Below are 22,806 nucleotides of genomic sequence, written 5' to 3' on the forward strand. Positions count from 1 at the left end.
TATTTAGATCTTCTTTCAGTGATGTTTTGTAGTTTTCAGTGTATGCATCATGAACATCTTTTGTTAAATAATTTATTCCTATTTTATTCTTTCTGATGCTGTTGTAAATGAAATTATTTTCTTAATTTCAATTTTGGATGGTTTGTTGCTACTGTATAGAAGTACAATTGATATTTGTCTATTAATCTATCTACAACCTTACTGAAGTCATTTATTAGGGGTTTTTTTATGGATTCCTTGGGATTTTCTATAAACGAGATCATGTTATGTGCAACATAGTTTGTACTTCTTCCTTTCCAATCTGGCTGCCTTTTATTTATTTTTCTAATTGCCTAATTGAATGTTAAATAAAAATGGCAAGAGCAGACATTCTTGTCTTTTTCTTGATCTTGTGGGGAGAGAGCTTTCCATCTTTCACCATCGAGCATGTTGTCAGCTGTGGGTTTTTCATAGATATACTTTATCAGGTCGAAGAAGTGCCCTTATTTCTAGTTTGTTGAGTGTTTTTACTATGAAACGGTGTTGGATTTTATCATACTCTTTTTCTATATCTATTGAGATGATCATGTGATTTTTTTTTTACCTTTATTAATATGATGTGACCCATTACTTTTTATTGCTGAGTAGTGTTCCATTATATGCATGGTTTGTTTATATTAACTCATCAGTTGAAATACATTTGAGCATTTCTACCTTTTGGAGATTGTGAATAATGTGGCCCTGAGCATTCATGTGGTCATGTTTTTATTTCTCTTAAGTAAAACCTAGGAAAGTGATCGCTGGGTCATATGATAAGGATTACAAGAAACTGCCAAACTTATTTTCCAAAGGGGCTTACCACTTTGCATCCCTACCAGCTCTGTATGAGAGGTCTGGTTGTTCTATATCCTCACCTAGACTTGGTATTGTCCCCCTAGTAGCTATTTGAGTGAGTGTAGGGTATCTCATTGTAATTTTAATTTGCATTTCCCAATGACGAGTTATTTTGAACATCTTATATATTTTTGGTAAAGTGTCTATTCAAATCTCTTTCACATTTCTTTTTTAAATTGAGTTGTTGGGGCACCCGGGTGGCTCAGTCAGTTAAGCATCTGCCTTTGGCTCACGTCATGATCACAGGGTCCTGGGATCTAGCCCCATATCAGGCTCCCTGCTCAGCTGGAAGTCTGCTTCTCCCTCTCCCTCTCCCTCTGCCCCTCCCTGCCGCTCGCGTGTTCTCTCTGTCTCTCTCAAATAAATAAATAAAATCTTTAAAAAAAAAATAGAGTTGTTTATTTTATTGTTGAGTCTTATTATTGAAAGTTCTTTATTCTGGATATAAGTCCTTTATACAAAGAAATACTTTGCAGATATTTTCTACCTATTGTTTATCTTTTCATTTTCTTAACAATGTCTTTTGAAGAGCAAACATTTTTAATTTTGATGAAGTCCAATTTCTTTGTTTTATGCTTTTTGTGCCCTAGTAAAGAAGCCTTTGCCTATCCCAGGGTCACAAAGATGTTCACTCATGTTTTCTTCTACAATTTTATATTTAAGGTTTTACATTTATATCTTTGATTGACATCAAGCTAATTTTCATGTTATCTCCTAAGGTTGAAGTTCTCTTTTTAATTTTTTGCATACAAATAACCAATTATTCCAGCCCCAGTATTTCTTCAAGTACTTTTTTTTTTAAGATTTTATTTGTTTATTTAATTGACAGAGAGAGAGAGAGCGCGCGCGAGAGAGGGAACACAAGCAGGGGGAGTGGGAGAGGGAGAAGCCGGCTTCCCACAGAGCAGGGAGCCCGATGCGGGGCTCGATCCCAGGACCCTGGGATCATGACCCAAGCGGAAGGCAGCCGCCCAACCAACTGAGCCACCCAGGTACCCCTCAAATATTTTTTCCAGCCCTTTCCCTTTTTCCTCCCTTTCTGGGGTTCCACTATATATATATTAGGTCACTGGAAGTTGTCCCACACATCACTGATGTTCTAGGGGTTTTTTTCTGTGTTTCATTTTTGATAGCTTCTAATTTATGTCTCTGAATTCACTTATCTTTTGCAGTGTCTAATCTGCTAATCCCATCTAGTGTGTTTATTTATTTCAGGTGTTACCTTGTTCATCTCTGTAAAGTTTGTGTCCCTTTAATATGTTTCGTATTTCTCTTCGTCATGTTCCATTTTCCTTTAGATTCTTGACCAAATGTAGCATGTTTATAGTAGCCGTTATCATATCCTTGTCTCTACTTCCCATTATTATTGTAACTTGGGGGTCTCTTTATTAGAGGATCGTATTTCCCCTTTTTTGCATGCTGATTATTAGGTACCAGACATGTTGTTGAGCATTGGATTTATTTTATTCCTTTTAAGTGTTGGACTCTAGGGGCGCCTGGCTGGCTCAGTCAGTAGAAAATCACTTCCATCACTGTTTTGAAGCCTCTCGATTCCTCAGCTGTAAAATAGGGATAATGCCCTCTGAAGACTGGGGTGATGGTCACAAAAAAATATGGGGGGCACCTGGGTATCGCAAGTCGGTTAAGCTGCCTTTGGCTCAGGCCATGATTTAGGGGTCCTGGGATCTAGTCTCACGAGGGGCTCCCTGCTCGGCAGGGAGTCTGCTTTTCCCTCTGGCCCTCCCTACCCCCTGACTTGTGTTTTCTCTCAAATAAACCAATAAAATTTTTTTAAAAAATGAAACTTGAAAAGTCACGTTCCAAGATAGGAACAATCCACCGTTGGAAGAAAAGCAGCTGTAGCAAAAACAAAGAAGTGAGTGGTCATCTCATCCAGAGCAGGAGACAGAGCTCCTGCTGGTCCCACGGACAGGTACACTTACTTCCAGGCTCACGTGCTGTGCTCACCCGGCAGAAGGTACTTAACTCCTCCCTCCACGTTGGGGCTGGATTTCACAAGAAATAGCATTCCCCAGACTCTGTGGGGTTGGCCAGCTGCAAACTGTACCTCACAGCATCATTCCTACAGGTGTTAGTGTGCAGTCCAGTAGTGCCAGAACTTCTGCAACCTTACAGTCAGTTTCTCTCGGAACTGTAACCTGTAGCACAGGCAGGGACAGAGGTGGGTGCTCCTCGCTTCTTTCTTATCACAGGAGATGTGACAGAGTTAAGCACCAGTTATTTAAAGGAACCTTCCCAGCCAGCTACCTCCTCTCAAGTTGGTTTCACTCTGTTTCTCATCGCCTTAGGGCTTTTCTTGGGGGTGGGGGAGGCAAACCTAAGCAGGGATGTCTAAGGTGTGGTGCTAGGGAAATTCCTGATTTCCCAATCTTGTCCCAAGTAGCCTCTCACTGACAAAGAACCAGAAACAGTGTTTGCTTGGAAGTAATTTTATGTTTGTGTCTTTGGGTTGTCATGTGTTTATCCACAAGCATTTCCTGACTTCCCCCCTGTGTTGGGCCGAGGCAGGGATGGGATGGTGGGTGGAGTCCAGAAGTAAAAGTTGGTCCCACCCGGTGCCTGATGAGCTCATGTTTAGCCGGCCCAAATCCTTTCAGAGCTCCCGCCCAGAGCAGGCTCCCAAGCCCAAGGATTATGTTATTTCTCGGGGTGACAAGATGGTTTTCAGATGGTCTTCTTGGAAGCTCATCGTCCTTCCCCAGCAGCGGTTAAGGAATTCTGTGCTTGAAAAATACATGCCTTTGAAAATATACTGGGGGCAAGGGAAGGAGGGAATATTTTCAAAGGGATGTGTGTCAGGGCCACACCCGTGTCAGCAGGGCCTGAAGGGGTTCAGAACCCTGGAAACGAGGCAAGAATTAAGCAGCCAGCACCAGCTCAGCGTGCTTCTCAAGACAGTCTCCTGATCCTTCCGCCTGGTCACCCTACCCGTTTGTTGTTGGAGGGGCCCCGGGGGTCAGGATTACAGTGTATTGGGAGGGACCGAAGAGTAAATAGAAGAATGGAATTTCCCTTCGATAAGGAGAAGTCAACATTTATTAAATCAGTTGATTTGTTGTTGTTGTTATTGTTGAAGTTCCTATGGTTTCCTTTGCTTCCCAGATATATTTTTTTAATGACAAATTGCATAACAGGACATTAACATTCACAGAGTGAACAAATTACCATCCGTGATTATTTTTAGAACCAGTTTATCAACTGTTTGAGGTAAGAACTTTTGTTGGATCTGATTACAGATCTCTTGGACCAGAGCTACACTTCTTTGAAATAGAAAAAACTGGCCACCTTGCTCTGCATTAAAGGTGAAATCTGTTTTATATTTTCTCACCTCCTACTTTTTTAAGGAGGGTAGAGGTTCTGGAACTTTTCTTGACCTACTGGTGTCAGACAGTTCAGAGCCTTTTCAATATGTGAAAGAGAAATGCAGCCATTCATTCATTCATTCATTCACTCATTCAGTTGAGGCAGAGGGAGCATGTGCAAGGTCAGGCAGAATGGAGAAACTCAGGCTGATTCTCATGGCAAGTGAGCATGAGCGATCTCATTGCCATTTACACAGTAGTATCCCAGTTAAGTGACTTATTCCATAGCAGGGAAACTCTTTTTTTCTGTTTGGCTGGCCTTTTCAATCCTGGGAAGGATCCTTCCCTCCTCATGGGTGCCCATTGCTACTTAGAAGTAGAACAACTTCATGGTGATGACTGGGGCTTTGGCTTCCCCTATAGCCATCACTGCGGAGTAAAGGAAATGCTGTCTTTGGGCCCGCACACTTATTCCCTCTTGCCCATTTTACTTTGGCCAGTTCAGCACAAAATCAGGCTGTCTGGATTCATGACTTAATGGTAAAGGCCAGGAGATTTTGGCTGAACACTAGACAAAGAGGTTGACTTAATGATTAGGGGCCGCGGTGTACAGAAACAAACACTGCCAAACACTAGAGTCACACACTTTCCACACGGCAAGGTGTTTACACCACAAGGAGCACAGATGAGCTCAGATGAGCTCGGGTGGTTTTTAAAATGGAGTTCCTGGTAGGTGACGGTTGAGACTTCGCTGCCAAGCTGGGAACCGGGGAGATGGCCGAGAATGATCCCAAGACAGTGCGGGATCTCAACTTGGTGGTGCAGACACTCCTGCAACAGATGCAAGATAAATTTCAGAGCATGTCCGACCAGATCATTGGAAGAATTAATGACATGAGCAGTCGCATTGACGACCTGGAGAAAAACATTGCACACCTCATGACACAGGCTGGGGTGGAAGAGCTGGTGGGTGAAAACAAAGGTCCCTGCCACACCAAAGAGTTGAAGCAGGTGTCTAATTCCCCCCCTGAAGTCCAGAACACCATTTTCACAAGCTGAGAGAAGACCAAATGGCTTTTTGAAGCAACTGCTGTGTGTAGACAGGTTTTCTACCCTAAAGTGTGCGTTCTTCTTACCACGTACTATATAGTCTGTAGAGTGATTCTCCCCCCAGTTTCTTGAACACGGTAACACATCTTGGACCTTGGTCAGTCATGCTGTTAAATCTTAAACACTAAAACTTGGGCGGTTCCTGCATAATTAATTAATTAATTAATTAATTAAATGGAGTTCCTGCATAGCAGCATTAGCATCACCTGGGAATTTGCTAGAAATGCCATCGGGGGGCCCTGCCCCAGACCTACTGAATCAGGACCTCTGCAAGAGAGCACACTAAAATCTTAGTACCTCTGGTCTGAGGTAGCAGTACAACTGCCCTTCTGGAAATATGCTCAGGGACGAGAGTGCCAGGTGAAACTACCCTCTTATAATTGTTATTTTCCAATCTCTCTCTCTGCTGAGTACTTCGAGTTAAATTCACCTAAATTAAATGCTCTTATGGTGAAACTCCACTGTATCCATAATTATGTGGCAATGATATCATCCCACGTTTTTTCCCAGAATGTCCTTATTAAGGCTATTTAGATTAACATGCATCTTTTAAGATTATGTTGATTTTTTTTTTTTAAAGAAATTTTAACCAATCTATATGAGTAGCTCAGAAAATCAAAGATGAATGACCCACAGGCCTGCCCTTCGAGGCTATGTTCCTCCTCTGGGGAGAAGACAGACTTCCCTAAATAATAAAACAGGATTGTGACATATGACGCTGTCCCTGCTCAAAATATGTGCTGCTTTTAAATCCTTTTTCAGCAGCCGGCTTGATGTTCGCACCCTACCTGGGTTGGTTAGGGAGTGGCGGCTTTGAAATTCAGTTACTTAAGCAATCACCCTTCAGGTTGCGGACACAACACTGAAATCTGCAACTTGCCAAAGAATCAAGAACTGCTAAAATAACTCATCTGAGATTACCAGAGGCGATCTGCTCGCTGCCCTGAGGGACTCAGTGGAGTCCCTGTGCTTCCTCTGTAGGAGACCTCTGTTCAGGGTAGTCAGGCTGTCCAAACAGATCACACTCAGGAAACTGTCACCAGCTTCTCCAAAACTGCAGTTCCCTTATGCCGGTCCCTGGCAAAGCTTTCACAATCAGACTATAACCAAAGGATACAATGGCAGATTTTTCTTAACGCTGGATGTCTTTAAAGAACTACCCTTTTAGGATGACACTATGGATTTACTACCTTTTTTGGTGTTAAGATAGCTTTTCTTTCATGAAAATGATAATTGATGGTGGGTTTTTAACATCCTTCCTTGACACGATAAAAAGTTGGCAACATGTACCAGTCTGTCACAATGTTTTTTTTTTTTTTAAGATTTTATTTATTTATTCATGAGAGACAGAGAGAGAGGGAGAATGGCAGAGGCAGAGGGAGAAGCAGACTCCCCGCAGAGCAAGGAGCCCGATGTGGGACTCAATCCCAGGACCCCAGGATCATGACCTGAGCCGAAGGCAGGCCCTTAACAACTGAGCCACCCAGGCGCCCTTTTCTCTTTTTATTTATTTATTCATGAGAGAGAGAGAGCGAGAATTGTCACAATGCTTTTGACATTTTCTTGGTCCTTAGATTCCAGACTTGGGAATTATTTCTCCATTGAACGAGGACTTAACACAGCAGGAGGTATTGTCCTTCCGAGTGAATCCAGCCATTAAGCCATTCCTTTGAAGGCTAGAAACATGCTTGCTGTAAAGAAACAAAAAGTTAATTTCAAAAATGAAATCAAATTTAATGTTTAAAATCAGTCATACATAGGGCACCTGGGTGGCTCCGTTGGTTAAGCAACTGCCTTTGGCTCAGGTCATGATCCTGGAGTCCCGGGATCGAGTCCCACATCGGGCTCCCTGCTCAGCAGGGAGTCTGCTTCTCCCTCTGACCCTCTTCCCTCTCATGCTCTCTCTCTCTCATTCTCTCTCTCTCAAATAAATAAAATCTTTAAAATAAATAAATAAAATCAGTCATGCATACTTGGGTGACTAAAATGACCACACTGATGAGAAAGTCCAAAGACTTGCCATACAAGGATGACTGGAAGAAACTCCAATCAGTAAGTTTGCAAAAATCGTCTAATTTCTGAAAAATAAGATGGGGCCGTTAAAAAGAAGGGACTTGATTCTTTTCATCGGAACCCTTGGCTTTCCAAGAAAGATCGGAAAGAAGAAACCCAAAGCAACCAAAATGGAAATTGCAAATAGAAATGTTATCTTCCAAAGAAGAGAGGGGCTAAACCTCAGACTGGGGAATCCCATCGAAGAACTGATCTCAGTTTTTTGCGGGCTGTGGACAACAGTTACTGAGGGAAATGGAAGGAAACACCCCATGTTGATCTAGACTTTGGAAATTGCATTTGGTAGGATAGGACACAAAACGGTGTTTGGCCAGGAAGAAGTCCTGGTTGTGAAACAACTTGGTGAACTCTGTCTACCAGCTGTGGGGTGCAGAGCTGGTAAAGCAGGGGCAGCCAAGCCTGGGAGAATCACCCCAGATTCACCCGGTCCTTTATAACCACTTGCCCCACACAAGCTGTCAAGTGTCCCCTGCCACGGTGATTCTTCTAGAACTCTAGTCACTGCAGCTGCTTATGTGACAGTATTGTTAGCTCTAACTCCAGCCTCCGGTTCCAGCTCAAGAGCCCCTCGGTGTAGGCACAGGGGGTGGTCTGGGGGCCTCACCTACATGGCAACGCCATGAGAACAGAGCCTGGTCTGTTTCACTGCGAAATCCTAGACTGAGAACAGAGCCTGCACCTAGTGAGCGGGCATTGAGGACTGCCTGCCTGCCAGGGGCCTTTATTCTAGTGCTTAGTCATTCTTCTGAATTCTTGGTGGTTTTCCCTCCTTTGATGTTTTTATTTGTAAGAGAAAGGGGGTGTGGGGGAATTTTCTAGTCCTTCACTCTAGCAAACCACTGGGCTGGAGTCAGCTGTGCTCTGCTTGGGACTGCAAACCCCTACCTCCCTACCCAGAAATCCAACAGGCCCCTATGAAGGTCGAGTCTTAGGAGCATGGTTCTCAGCTGGGGTACAGAGCAGAATTAGCCGTTGGCTTCTTAAGACTCCAGGTGTCTGTGCCCACCTCAAGCCAGCTGACTCCGAGTATGCAAGCGTGGGATTCAGGTACGTGTGGTTTTAATAAGCTTTGGTTACGAAACATCACTTGAGGGCAGTGGTTTTCAAGCACCTGGCCCAGCAGCAGCAGCAGCATCACCTGGGAGCCTATTAGAAATGCAAACTCAGCCTCCTTTACAGACCTCCCGAATCTGACACTTGGAGGGTGAGGCCTTGGCAGCGGTCTATGGGTTAGCAAGCCCTCCAGGTGATTCTGAGGCTTACTCCAGTTCTCCAGTTGAAGAAACTCTGCTTTAGATCATCTCTTTGGGTCTGAGTGCACAACAAAGTTTTTGTTTTTGTTTTTTGTTTGCTTGTTTGTTTGTTTCCTAAGCAGCTAGGAGAAAGTGTCTAAATGAATGTCATTCGGTTATTTCCTAGCTTGTAGCCCTGACCTGACAGTTCCTCTGCTGACACATCAATTCAGCAGACCTATTCACAGGTCACTCTTTGTCTTGCTCTCTCTCTCTTTTTTTTTTTAAGATTTTATTTATTTAAGAGAGCGCGAGAGAGACCTCGAGCAGGGGAGAGAGGCAGAAGCGGGGCTCGATCCCAGGACCCTGAGATCATGACCTGAGCTGAAGGTAGATGCTTAACCACCTGAGCCACCCAGGCGCCCCAGTCTTTGTCTCTTAACTTCCCCTAGAGCATTTGCCCTTTCCTCCCCCAGTCAGGCACCACTGGGCAGCCTGCAGGGCCCATCTTAAATTGTATTCCCTCCTGAAATCTTTTATTTTGTCTTTTCCCATAGAAAATAAGTGCCTGTCACATTTATTTTGGTCTTTCTTATGGCTCATATATTCTCTTTACCTCCCGTCCCGGGCAACCTTGGGCAAGTAACTTAACCTCTCTTGTTTCCTCATCTGTAAAATGGAAATAATACTAGCACCTACTGGGTGCCTGGGTGGCTCAGTTGGTTAAGCAACTGCCTTCGGCTCAGGTCATGATCCTGGAGTCCCGGGATCGAGTCCTGCATCGGGCTCCCTGCTCAGCAGGGAGTCTGCTTCTCCCTCTGACCCTCTTCCCTCTCATGCTCTCTCTTGTGCTCTCTCTCTCAAATAAATAAATAAAATCTTTATAAAAAAAATACTAGCCCCTACTTCTTCAAATGAGTTAATACTTGTTGAGGTGCTTAGAATAGTACTCAAGTGTCAATTCTAAAAGTAATTATTCCTAGCATTGAATAATGGGTATATAACATTCGGTAGTGCATGGCACATAAATCTAGCTTTTCTCACTAACAATTTTAGGGCACTAAGCATTTTGTACTTTTTGTAGCTGTCTTTATCCTCCCAAAAAGCTTAGTTGTAAAGCTTTTTGATAGCAAGTAATTTTTCTTTCTCAACTCTGAATCTCCCTCTCCCAAAGTACCTAATATATGCTCAGTGAATGCTTATGACATTGCACTGAACTCCACAGGCAGTGTAGGCTAAGAAGTCCCAAAGGAGCCCTTCCTAAGCCTGTCCCCCATCTTTCCTGTGTTTGGGCCAGTGCCTTCAGTCCCTGGGTTCTTGATGGTGTCATCCTTCCTCAAGGCCCTAGAGGAAGAAAATGGGTCTGCGTGCCTGGCTCTTGAGTCCAGTGAACAATGCACTCTGCCTGGAATATCTCTCGTTCAGATAACAGGTTCCTCTGAAAATTATCCAGAATGGCCTAGACAGTTCTTCCTGTTTTTAATTACATTTTAAAGAGCAGAATCTGAGCCATGTTTCTGACTCCTTGCCAAACAAATGAAATTTTTAAGACAGTGTTGTCCTGAGGCAGCAGTAGGTGGGAAGGGTAGGGACGTGGTACCTGGAGACCATATGGTGTGGTGGTGTCATTACTAAATTGTACTGGGATAGGTTTTTAGGCATTGAAAATAGAGATGGTGACACAGAGGTTGAAGATCCCAGCTACCTGGGGCTTTCTTGCCGCTTTATAAAGATGGCTGCCCTCCTACTTGAACTTGGACTTCCGCAGACTCTGAGTTAAGAGCAGAAGTGTGTCTGCAACCACAGTTGGCAGATGGTGGATGGTGTCCCCCAGGAGGCCCAGTCATACTGGAGCTTGAGCCCCCACCTTGCCTCTTGGGGCAAACTTCTTTTTGTAACAATTTGATGTGTAACATGAACACTCTATGTTTTTAATTCCTGAATTATTGCAAGCCTATGAGATTTTGCAATTTCAAGTAAATGTTTTTTTTATTACCGTAATCTTTTATGTTTCTATTATTGTTTATGATAGTTTTCTAGAAGTCAGTAGTGTTCACCAAGTTAAGAGATACCTAAATTTCAGCCAGGCCCCTGATGAAGTCTATCCCGATGTTCTTGTAGATGGAATTCCGTACACAGGATGGTCAAGTTAGGAGGATTGATAACTGGTAATGAATTGGTGAGAGTTTGGAGTAGGCGGGGGACGGGGCAGGGAGCTACTTCTAACACTCACCGATGCCCTCTGCCTTCCACACTGGTCCAGTCCACAGTTTCAGTAAGTATTTGATTGCAGGCTTTTATGGCATGCTTGTCACGTTGAGGTTTATACAACTATTGGATGATGAATGTGTTGTATGGAGCATCGGGGTTCTGGGACGTACCGAAGACTCCTCCCACAGTTAGTCACCCAGTGCTGCCCATTTTACTCCCTCACTGGCTTCTCAAATACATCTTCTCCTCCCTATCCCTTCCTTCCTTCATCATTTCTCTCCTAGACTACTGCCTGACCTTGTTGCTTGAAGTAACCCCCCAGTGGCATTCCCTTGCCTCCAGAAGAATGTCCAGGCTCCTTCGCATGGCCTAGGAGGTTCTGAATGTCTTGGCCACGATACTTCTCTAGCCTTATCTCTTGCTGTTCCCCACCTTGAACTCCATGCTGTAGTGATATCAGACTGCCTGTTGTTCCCTACATGGTCCATTCTGGTTCATGCCTTTGGACCTTTGCTCTGCCTTCAATGCGCCAATACATTCTCCCCTCCCTTCCCCTTGAAGACTCAGATTATCATTTACACCACTGTATTGGAATTACCTGGTCATTCATTTCTCGCTCTCAAACTAGACTAGAAACTCCTTAAGGTGTTCTTATTTTATTTAGCACCCAGCACATAGTAAGCAGGCAATGAGTGTTTTTTTGATCAGAAGTGAGAATACAAAAAGATCTTGGCAATCTAAAAGGGAGACCATAAAACTTAACAGGGAGATAAAATTTAACAGTGGTTCTACTTGGGTTTAAAACAAACAAACAAAGAAAACAAGTCCCGATTAAGGACTGAGTACAAGGTGGGAGAAAGATGATTCACCACGCTCAGTAGACCATGTAAAAAAAGAAAGGCTGTGGTTTCAGTTGACTTTAAGCTCCATGAGTCAACAGTGTGATGCAACTCCAGTAACCTGGTGTCAGAACAGGGAAAGTCATCGTCCTGTGGTCATACCACATGGGAGAGTCATGTTCCATTCTACGGCACCAGACCTTAAGAGGGGTGAAGCATGTCCAGAGGAGGGCAGCTAGACTATTAAGAGAAGACGAACCCCACCATATGGGGAGTAGTTGAAGGAAGTAGGGGTGTTTCATCTGGAGAAGATGGGGGCTATCATGCCCGAAGGGTTCACTGAGAACCTCAAAAATGCAGAATTAGGCCAGTGAGTAGAAAGCCTCAAAAGAACTTGGTGATACTTAGCTCTCCTAACAATGGAATAGGAGGTCTGTCTTGTGAGCTCCGAGTCACTGTAGGGGTGGATCAGGAGCCTCCGAAGAAAGGTGCTATAGGGGGATCTGAGCCCCTAAAGGAAGTTTGGACTAGATGTCCTGCTCAACTCTAAGGCTTAGTGAGTCGGGAGGTCCCTGAGTTCATACCTATTAAGTGTTGGGGAGGGGTGCCAGGAGCACATTTTCTGATAGCAATGCCTTTTGTCCCTCTAGGGGAAACATTATGAATTACCTAAACAGAAATTGCCTCTGGGCAAATGTAATAAGTGACTAACCACTTAGGTTCAGACTTCTGGTTCATGCCTTCAGACTTCTGAACCTAAGTGGGCTAGTCTCTTATCACATCATTCGTGTGAAATCTATTCAAGAAAGGCATATGGTAGGGCGCCTGGGTGGCTCAGTCGTTGGGCGTCTGCCTTCGGCTCAGGTCATGATGCCAGGGTCCTGGGATCGAGTCCCACGTCGGGCTCCCTGCTCAGCGGGAGGCCTGCTTCTCCCTCTCCCACTCCCCCTGCTTGTGTTCCTGCTCTCGCTGTCTCTCTCTGTCCAATAAATAAATAAAATCTTAAAAAAAAAAAAAAAAAAAGAAAGGCATATGGTAGTCCCACCCCATGTACCCAGCGCCTTGCATTCTCCACTGAACTTTTGTGGAACTTTGAATAAAGTAATTACCTCTTTCCCTTCACTTTTTTGCTTTTTTAGCTGCGGAGCATCTTAGCTTCTGGGAGGACGTCAGAAGGATCATCTCAGGATCAGAGCTGATAACGGGATTCCCCTATACCTTCACAGTGCCAGGCCTGCCCCAGTACCTCCAGAGCCTCACCAAACTAGCCATCGCCACAGCATGGGCTGTGGCGGCCCAAGCTGGAGAGCAGGCAGGGACCATTCCCATCTTCTTCTCTCAGCTGTTGGAGTCTTCTTTCCCTGAAGTGCGCCTGCTGACATTAGATGCCCTGCTGGAAAGGTTCTCGACAGCAGCCTCTGGATTAGGAGAGAAGGGACTGCCACCCTTGCTGTGGAATATGGGAGGGACATTCTTGATGTTGGCTATGAAGGAAAATCACCCAGAGTGCTTCTGCAAGGTAAAGTCTCTGGTGTACTGACCATTTTCCCTTCTGCGCCCCTTGCTTTTTGGCAAGCTCGCTGTAACAAGATCACGTAGGCAGGACTGGGTTGGGCTTCCCCAGGAGCAATAGGAAGGAGATGCCACATCCAGTGGGCAAGGACTCTCTTTGTATAGTGCTTGTCATGGCTTCGTGCATGGAAGGGCACTAAAAAAAGTGATGACAATGGTAATGATGATGGCAATAAGCCAAGATAGAGGTTGGGAGTAAGCCATCAGCGCTCTAAGAAATGCAGCCCTGAAAATTGGCTGTAGAATGTGGTAGAGGGTCGTCTTTGTCAACATGGCTGTTTGGGGACAGATGGCCACCTAGAAAGCATCATCAAAAGGAAAGAGCACTAGCCTAGGAATCAGGGCATCTAGACTCTGATCCCAGGTCACTAAGGTCCCCTGGGTGTGTCACTGCTCCACCCTGTCTTGGTCTCCCAAAAATATTAAGGCGGAAATAAGAAGTCAGTGATGCTTTTTGAAAGCTAGACCCCTTTATTGGTACAGGTGATGATTATTTGGCTTCTGGAGACTTTTTCCTGAGTATTTTTTTTCCCATGGATCTGATACACACAGATACTGAAGATTCTCCATTGCATGGACCCCAGCGAGTGGCTTCCCCAGACGGAGGACTGTATTCACCTCACCCCAAAGGAGTTCCTGATCTGGACAATGGATATTGCTTCCAATGAAAGGTTTGCCCCCAGTGCTCCCCGTGCAACCCCAGCATGATGTAGGGTCTGTCCCAGCAGTCAGTCACGTAGTGAATCCGGGCACGGTCCTTGCCGAAGGGCTTAGGTCCTGTGTTTCCTTCTAAATCTCAGCCTAGGAGCATGTTCTAAGCTCAAGCCATAGAATGATGTCAGAGTTTTCACATTAATAACCAAAAGGTAATCACTTCTGATGGCATTTGTATGGCCCTGAGGTGAGCATGTCCACCATTCACAATGGCATAGATTACAGACTATTGACAAAAACCCATCTGTATACAAAGTACATTTGGTTTTATTTCTGTGTTTTTGGCTGACTTTTTCTAGGTCTGAAATTCAAAGTGTAGCTCTGAGACTTGCCTCCAGAGTGATCGCCCACCACCTGCAGACGTGTGAGGAGGTAAGGCTGACTGGGCCTGTGGCCTAGGGTCTGGGTCTTCGTGCTCTTATTTACCAGGAAGGCGTCAGTGAAAGTGAACTGTCTCAGCAAAGCAGAATCACTGGGGCATGTATGTGTCGCCGCTACAAAAATGTTATTCATGTGGGTGTTTCACTTTGGGTGTAACTTCTGTAGAATTTTCTGAGCACCACCATCAGCATTTCTTTTCTCTTGTCCTGGGCATGCTTGATTTGAGTCCATAAGGGTAACACAACCTCCTCTCATACAACACACACACACACACACACACACACACACACACACACCAAACCCTTTGTTTTTTTTGTCCTAGTTTTCTAGCTAGACTCTTTTTTCAAAGAGCGAGTGAGCAAGTCCCTGGGATTGCACCCTGGCCAACTAAGTATGAAAATACATCCCTAAGGCTTAACTATTCCCCCAGAATATGGCCCCAGCTGGCTTTGTATGGAGGCCTGGATGTGCCCCCTCTGTCTCACATGTCCTTTGGGGGAAAGATGGAACCAAAGTAACCAAAACAGCTTCCTGGGAAGATGCCTTAAGACAAATACATGTATACTTAGGGGCATAAGAAAGGTGTCCCTATCAGAGTATTATTATAAGTAGAAGGCAGTCGATACTACAGTAATATTACCTGAAGCTCCTGGTTACACGTGACCACACTGTGATGGTGGCAGCTAACATCACGGGTTCCAGTTCCTTACGGTAAAGCAGCACAGCCAGAGGTGCGGGAGATCGGGAGATGAACAAGGATGGAGGGACAGTGTCATAAGCAAGGAGGAGTATTAGATCGTGACATTAAATGCCCTGCTAGGGAGGAGGCCGGAGGAATCCAGAGGAGGAAGGGAGTGCAGGGCTGCTAAGGAGAAGACTTCACAGAGAAGGTGGTTGTATTCAGAGAGTGGTGACTGGGCAGAGGGGACAGAGGGTGAGAGCTAAGCAGATCCACTGTTAATGTGGGGCATTCAGAGGCAGGCCAGGGGGCCAAAGCTGGCTGGTCACCAGGAAGGACAAAGAGCCAAAAAAAAGTCAGTAGTGTGTGTTGGGGGTTTGAAGGGGAGAGGTTTGTAGGAAGGGAGAGGATTTGCTGAAAAAAAACTATAGCCCAGAGGGAAAAAAACAAGTTCTAAGAAAGCAGTCACAGGGCAGCCTGTCCCATCTGCCAAAAGACCTCGTTCTCATCCACAGACATTTTTAACGAGTATTCATGTGCATCTTAGAGGCACTGCTTGGTACTTGAATGAAGCAGTATTTGGTAAAAATTGGGAGTTTTCCAGGGAGAGAAAAATTAACAAAACCGTAGAGAAATGCATAAAAGAAGTTCCCAGGAAGACCTGGGTTTCTTTGTACATTGGGAGTCGGCCTCTTCCTCAAGGTCTAAGATGCTCATCAGTTTAGTTCCACAGAGGCCCACCGATGGTAATTTTGAACAATTAAAGAGGCTTCTTTGATACGGGAAGTAAAGTACATTTGGAACAATAATCCCCTTTCTAGAATACGTAGAAAACCAGGGTTTAAAAGACGGAAACAATCCAGATGTCCATCAACTGATGAATGGGTAAACAAAATGTGGTATGTCCACTCAAAACAATATTATTCAGTCACAAAAAATAAAGTGCTGATACATCTATAACGTGGATGAACCTTAAAAATATGCTAAATGAAAGAAGCCTGTCACAAAAGACCACGTATTCTATGGTTCAGTTTATATGGAATGTCCAGAATAGACAAATCCATAGGGACAGAAAGTAGATTAGTGGTTTAGGGCTGGGAGCTGACAGGATGACAGGGTGGGGGAGGTTAACTAGGGATTTCTCTTTTTGGTGATGAAAATGTTCTAAAATTGACTGTGGTAATGGTTGTACAAACCTGTGAGTATACTAAGAACTCAACTATATACTTTAAATGGGTGAATTGTATGGCATGTGAATTGTATCTCAATAAAAAAAAAGCTGTTACTATAGAAGAATAGAGCTTTGTTTAAACAATAATGTTAGTTAGGATGCTGCTTTAAATGTTATAGCAGAAACTCATAAATACAGTGGCTTAAACCAGATCACAGCAGTCAAAGCAGATATGGTGGCATGACAGTATTGGGTCCCCAGACCCTTGTAGCTTATTCTGCTGTTTTCAACATGGCTTCCATCTTATGGTCCCAAATGGTTGCTCCAGCTTCCACCATCTTGTCCTTGTTCAGCTAGCAGGAAAGAGAAACCTGGGAAGTAAAGGTCACATCTGTTTCCTAAGGCATGACCTAAAAATAATACACCGTTAGTCAGAACTTAATCATATATTACTCCCAAGTGAAAGGGGGTCTGGGAAATGTAGTCTTTATGCCCAGCCCAAAATTTGAGGTTCTGTTACTAAAGATAGAAGGAGCATCTTGCTATGGGAGACAACAGTATTATCTGCTACCACAGTCTTTCCCCAGAAGGCTTGTCTTTACCGAAGCTATCAAATACGCCAATGTTCTGATACCTTGATTTGCATCAGAAAGACTCCAGGAACTTTCTTGCTAGTTCTAGTGACTCAGTATTACTGAAAGACAAGTCACATTTTCTTCCCTGGGCTTGTTTATTTCTCCCTAGTTGGGTTGGAAAAACAACTAGAAAACTTTTCTTCCCCTGCGGTAAGAGCTAATTTGCACATCCAGTGTGGTGTATGTGGCTCAGACCTAATTCCATGTCAGCCCCTAACTGCCCCTGCGGACCTGCCATACGCTTTGTGCTTTCAGACCAGGGACTCGGTGGCCCCCACACTGAAGTCGTGGGTTCAGTTGGTCGCCTTCTCCTGTGGAGAACACCTTCCCACAGAGTCCAGGCTGGCTGCTGCTGAAGCCCTCACCCGCACCACACCGTTCTTGCTCACCAGCCTCCATCCCGTTCTTGGTAAGTGCACCAGGCCGGGCGGTGGGGGATCTGAGGTCCGAGGTCCAGTGTACCAAAGAGCTAAAAGCACTAATAGGTACTCCAGGATAAAAAAGGAGGGAAGATGAAAACCGACTGTGTGCACTGTACCTTTGCATCTCTCAAATGTGTTCCCCCTACCCTCCGAATTCCCCATTTTTCACCAACAGCCTCTTAACTGGCCTCCTTTCTTTCCATCTTACCCCCAAAGCCATTCTCCTTATACTTCCAAAAACTCGTGCGGTCTTTCTGAAATACAGAACTGATCATTTCACTCCGCTACTTAAAGCCTTTGAGTGGGTTCCGATTGCCTTCAGGATAAAATCTAAACACCCTATCCCGTGGCTCTGTGCCCTGGCCAGCCCTCCCTGCTCATCGGCCACCACTCCCCAGCACAGGCTCTGTGCATCATCGGTAGGGAACTCACGTCTTGGTATGACTAGCGCACTGGTGTCTCTGGTACGAGGTTCCCTGCGGGCAGACAAGGGAGAGCGTAGTCGAAGGAGAGTTCTTAGGACAGGGCAGGTCCCCCATTGAAAGGCTAGGGGTGATGAGTGGTGGTCCCCTGTGGGTCTCCTGTTGTGACCCTGCCCAAGCCTGGGCCTACCCCCTAGACAACACACTTCCTTTCTGTGAGGCCCTGCCCACCTGTCGCCTCCCTCATGAAGTCTGCCTCCGGCACACCGGTCCACCGTGATTTTTCCCTGCTGTGAGGCACAGCCGGCCATTTCCATCCCTGACTTCTCCTTGCCTTGTGTCCTTGACTTGATGCTCCTTCCGTCGCTCAGGGGCACGTACTGTCTTTTCCTGCCCCGTTGTCCCCAGCAGCGCCTAGCACAGGGACCACACAGAGCTCCTGCCCAAGGGCAGTGGTGGTCAGAGAGTGGGCCCCACATGGACCTGGCACTGGCTATCCTCTGTGGTTCCCTCCCCTTTTCAGTGCTTACCCCCCCCAAAGTATAATCTTGCTTTCAGAATTTATAAGCTCAGGCAGTCACTCAAATCAACACTGGGCTTGTTTCCCCCAAAGCATTCTTAATGCATACAGTTTCATTCCTAAGAATCGTGAATCATTGTGGACAGCTGGGCCCAGGGCCTTAGTCAGCTGGGCCACACCTTCCGGGGGCCTTGCCTAGGGCTGCTTGCCTCCAGAAGCCTTCCCCCCAAAAAGACAGATATTTCCAAACCTGCCCCCAAAGGCCCTCTCTCTTCCACTGTTAATCTGACTGCCAAGTCTTCCTTTCTTGAAATACCCAGGAAGAAAGGCATGACTGTTGCTCATTTAAAGACTACTCTCTTCCACCGTGGATTTATTTATTTATTTTTAAAGATTTTATTTATTTATTTGAGAAAGAACATGGGCAGGGGGGAGGGTCAGATGGAGAGGGAGAAGCAGACGCCCCACTGAGCAGGGAGCCCGATGCAGGACTCAGTCCCAGGACCCTGAGATCATGACCTGAGCCGAAGGCAGATGCTTAACCAGCTGAGCCACTGAGGCGCGCCCCACCACCACCACCATGGATTTAAAGCAGTATTTGTACCTGCTTGTAAATTGAACCGTAGGTAATTTGAATTCCTTTTGGTCTTCTTAGGATTGCAGGATACACTTGCTCTCTGGAGATGTGTCCTCACCCTCCTGCAGAGTGAGGAGCAAGCCGTCCGAGATGCAGCCACGGGAACTGTAGTGACTGCCATGTCACAAGGAAATACCTACCAATCAACAGGTACCTCATTCTTACCCCTCAGCAGTGCCTTATTGTTCTCGGACAGAGTTGGTACACTTTTTCTGTAAACAGCCAGAGAGTGAATATTTTAACCGTTCTTGGCCATTCGGTTTCTGTCTCCACTCTGCTGTGTTAGTGGGAAAGCAGCCCTAAACAGTAGGTAAACATGTGGGCATGACTGTGTTCCAATAAAGCTTTATGTACAAAAACAGGCAGCTGTCCAGATTTGATCTGCTAGCCATAGTTTGCTGACCCCTGATATCTAGGACATCATAGAGAAAAATCATCTTCAAAGAGAAATCTAATCAACAGTGCTGTTAGCTAGTTACGTTGTCATCCTTTTTAAAATAAGGCTAAGTCATGATTATCTGTGTGGTTACATAACCCGGGAATCATAGACCTATCATTTTGTACTTCTCTTAGTTTTCACATGTGACAGAAACAGATGAGTGTGAGTCAGGTTAGCTAGGAGTAGAAGCAGGGTCACACCTCTGGAGAGGTGGCCAGCTGGGAGGATGTCTGCTCTGGTGGACTTGCATTCCCTGCACTCGGGTTGTCAGGAAGGATCTCTGGGTCTGCCATCCCGAGGAGAAGCAGGAACAGCATTTGGAGGCAAGAGGTCACAGGCTGAGCAGAATGGACAGCAGAATGGGAGTGGGAGTGGCCACACAGGGTTTGTAACTGAGTCGGGGCTCCTTGTCCCAGTGGCTGGGGATCCTGGAGGCTTCCCTTGGAATATGAACGTCCGCATTCTAGAGTCCTCTGTTGTCATGGCATATGTGGGAGAAGCTGGTTTTTGAATAATCTTTTGGTGATGCTGCTCCAGAGCAGGTTTGGTCGGGACCTGCTTTGCCTCTCAGTGGGAAGACATGCAGTTTGATTCTGGGAGTGATCTGCAAGAAGCCCTCTCCCCACCAGCTTCCTGGCCCGTCCGAGTTCCTGGATCTGTAATTCCACCGTTAGTGATTCATTCCTTTTTCTGAATACGTGTTTCCCTTAGAAGGACACACAGAGCACCCAGCAAGTGCTCAGTAAATATTTGGTGGAATACAATACTCACAAGATTTCTCTAGTACCCTCTCCACCAAAAATGGGAAAGGTTATGGCATACTGGAATTATCAGTGGACTTATCCCCTCCTGATCCTGATAGTTGTTACCCGACTACTTCTATTTCTTTCAGAATTTCCCCAAGTTCACCTGTAGTAAAAGTGTATTGCCATGATCTTCCTCCTTGTAGCTTAAATTTTTTCCTCAAGAAATACAAACCAATAATTAAATATTGAGTGCCTTTCTCGTGTAAAAATCCATGTGTAAAAGCCTCTTAGGGAAATAAATGTAAAAGGCTACCTATTTTTGTATTCCTCACCTTGGCCTATAAAAAGAGGATCTAAGGTATGAAAAAGACAAGGATTCTATAACAATGAAATGTAGTGTGTTACCCTGGACTAGATCCTGTGCTAGAGGGATGAAAAGCCGTATAGGAAATTTCTAGAACAACTGACAATATTGAAATATTGTCTGTAGATTAATCAATTTTAAATTTCCTGAATTTGATAACTGTACTGTGGTTTTGTAAGATACTATTTTGTTCTTAGGACACACACAACTGAAATATTAAGGGGTCAAAGAGGCACGCCACCTGTTACATACCCTCAGATGGTTCAGGAAAAATAATTATGTGTGTGTGTAAATAGTAAACACAGATATGGAGTTACTATACTTGCATCTTTTCTGTATATTTGAAATTATTTCAGAATAAAATGTTTTAAAAATCCAGTTCCACAACTTGAAAACACCCAACACAGCCTATATTGCTAGACCATCTGACTGGTTTCCCAACAATTCAGCCCCCTCTGTGACTCCTTTCCCCTAAGTTATTTGAAAATATCCTGCCAACCCCCCCCTTTTTTTTAACTCATTTTGAGTCAATTTTTACATCCCCAAAAAAATCAAACCCAAGCCAGATTCCTCAAAGGTCACAGCAATGTAATGTCACTATGTGGGGACAGTCTCTCAGGACTTCCTCATGTGTTCCTTGTTCAGCCTGGTGGCAATGCTTAGACAGAACTCCGTAATACAGCTTGATTTTCTCAAGCAAAAAATATACATCTTCCTGTCTGGGACTGAAAAGTAGCTGAAGGCTGAGGAACACTCCTGATTTTTTGCTTTAGTCAGAAGTTCAGCCAGCTGACACGCAAGAACAATATTGTCTTGTTTTGACATTTCTTGAGGATATCAAGTGGCTGATGGTAACTTTTCTCATTCCTTCAGCATGCAGGGATTTTTGTAGACTATACTACTAATGGTTTGCTCTGCGGTGTTCAGAGTTAATTATCACTTTTGAGTCTTGAATAGCTTGAAAATACATGTCCTTAATTTTGTCCCCAAATCAATGGTCTAATGAACGCCATAGTAAAATATTATTATTAAATCATGGTAATATTTAATGTCTTCTTTGAGAAGGCTAAATATTGTTAAAAAAAATTCTCACTTTTCCTCCTAAGAATAAAACACAAGGACTCCCTGCCTCTGAGACCCCATCCTATCAGTGAGGGCTGGATGTGGACAGAGAGCTTTGCATGTACATTGTCTGATAGTGTGCTGGGGGCACAGGGACGTGCAAGGTGCATCTTGATTGTGTGGTCTAGGTGGATAATCTGACCGCCCCCCCCAACCCCCCGAGAGTGGGGCTGGCCCAAAAGACCGGGTAAATGGGACACAGACGGGAGCATTTCAACGCAGAAGAAGAAGCTAGAGCCAGAACTTGGAGTTGGGGAGAACTTGGGAGCTGACTGGGGGGCACGGTGGCCAGAACACAGGCTGAGGCCAGGGGAGTGGGGTGGGAGATAAAGCCGGAAAGGCAGGGGCACGCACTCTTGGGGTGACTCTGAACACCAAGTGAAGGACCTCCTTCTGTAGGTAATGCGGGGCTAGAGAGGGCATTCAGTGGGGGAGCAGTGTTGCCAGCATCTTGTCTGGGGTGCTCTTTCCAGCAGCAGTATGCGTGACGGCCTGGAGGGAGACCTTTGGCCGGGAGACAAGCCAGGAGCGGGTCGCGAGCCGCTGTCGGTGGGGACGGGGTGGGAGAGCATGGCAGATGGACTGCTGGTGCTGGTGGGAGATGGGAGACAAGGGAAAGCAGAGGGGCCTTCACAGCCTCAAACCCATGAGGTATCTCTGAAGAAACGCCTAGACGTGCCTCTGGCACCGATGTAAGCAGTTAAGCCATCACCTTCTAGGAAGTGAAACTACCAGGGATCAGGAAGGGTGCTTAGAGGCCACAAGGCACTGTGATCTGGGACAGAGGATTCCCTAGACCTTGGGGAAATGGGTGCTGGAAACTGAGAGGGCAAAAGGGGGCCTTTATCTGCTGTGGGAACAGAATGAACTGCCCTGCCCAGCACACTGCCCGGTTCTCCTGGGAGCCCTGGCACAGGTACTCGATACTACAGAAGAGCCAAGCATTAAACCCGTCGTTCAGACTGCATCCCTAGCATGTCCCCTTGCGCACGGCTGGCTTCAGGTATAGATTTGTGGTGTCCATTGGTTAATGATTCTGGGAGGCCTGGGGAAAATAACCCCTTGCTTAGATAGCCCTCATGTGAGAGGGGATTTATTGTTCACCTTTTTTGCCTGCTGACCTCGTGCATGTGCTCCTTCCCACCTGGTCACCTGGAAGGTGAAACCCACAGCCCGTCAACACTGCTCTGAGCACCCCCAAGGCTCCCTCAGCTTTGCAAGCACAACCCGCCCCACCTCCCTACTCCTAGATCAGCCACAGAGTACCGAGAGGGACAGCAGAAATGGCATTTCTGGACTCAGGAATAGGGGATTGAAATTT

General features: G+C 45.4%; 1 protein-coding gene across 5 annotated transcripts in view; it reads left to right on the forward strand.

Moving 5' to 3' along the window:
- Positions 1 to 22,806, forward strand: part of THADA (THADA armadillo repeat containing) — a 322,099-nt gene that overhangs the window by 250,130 nt on the left and 49,163 nt on the right. For all 5 annotated transcript variants that reach the window (XM_028103861.2, XM_088026549.1, XM_088026548.1 and 2 more), the window contains 5 exons: positions 12,801 to 13,180; positions 13,786 to 13,904; positions 14,247 to 14,319; positions 17,069 to 17,222; positions 18,833 to 18,964. In XM_028103861.2, the coding sequence (XP_027959662.1) occupies positions 12,801 to 13,180; positions 13,786 to 13,904; positions 14,247 to 14,319; positions 17,069 to 17,222; positions 18,833 to 18,964 (858 nt within the window). The remainder of the gene's footprint in view (positions 1 to 12,800; positions 13,181 to 13,785; positions 13,905 to 14,246; positions 14,320 to 17,068; positions 17,223 to 18,832; positions 18,965 to 22,806) is intronic.

Source organism: Eumetopias jubatus, unplaced genomic scaffold, assembly GCF_037043125.1.
Source record: "Eumetopias jubatus isolate StellerSeaLion01/CBP00866 unplaced genomic scaffold, mEumJub1_p1.0 scaffold_9, whole genome shotgun sequence".
Taxonomy (NCBI): Eukaryota; Metazoa; Chordata; class Mammalia; order Carnivora; family Otariidae; genus Eumetopias; species Eumetopias jubatus.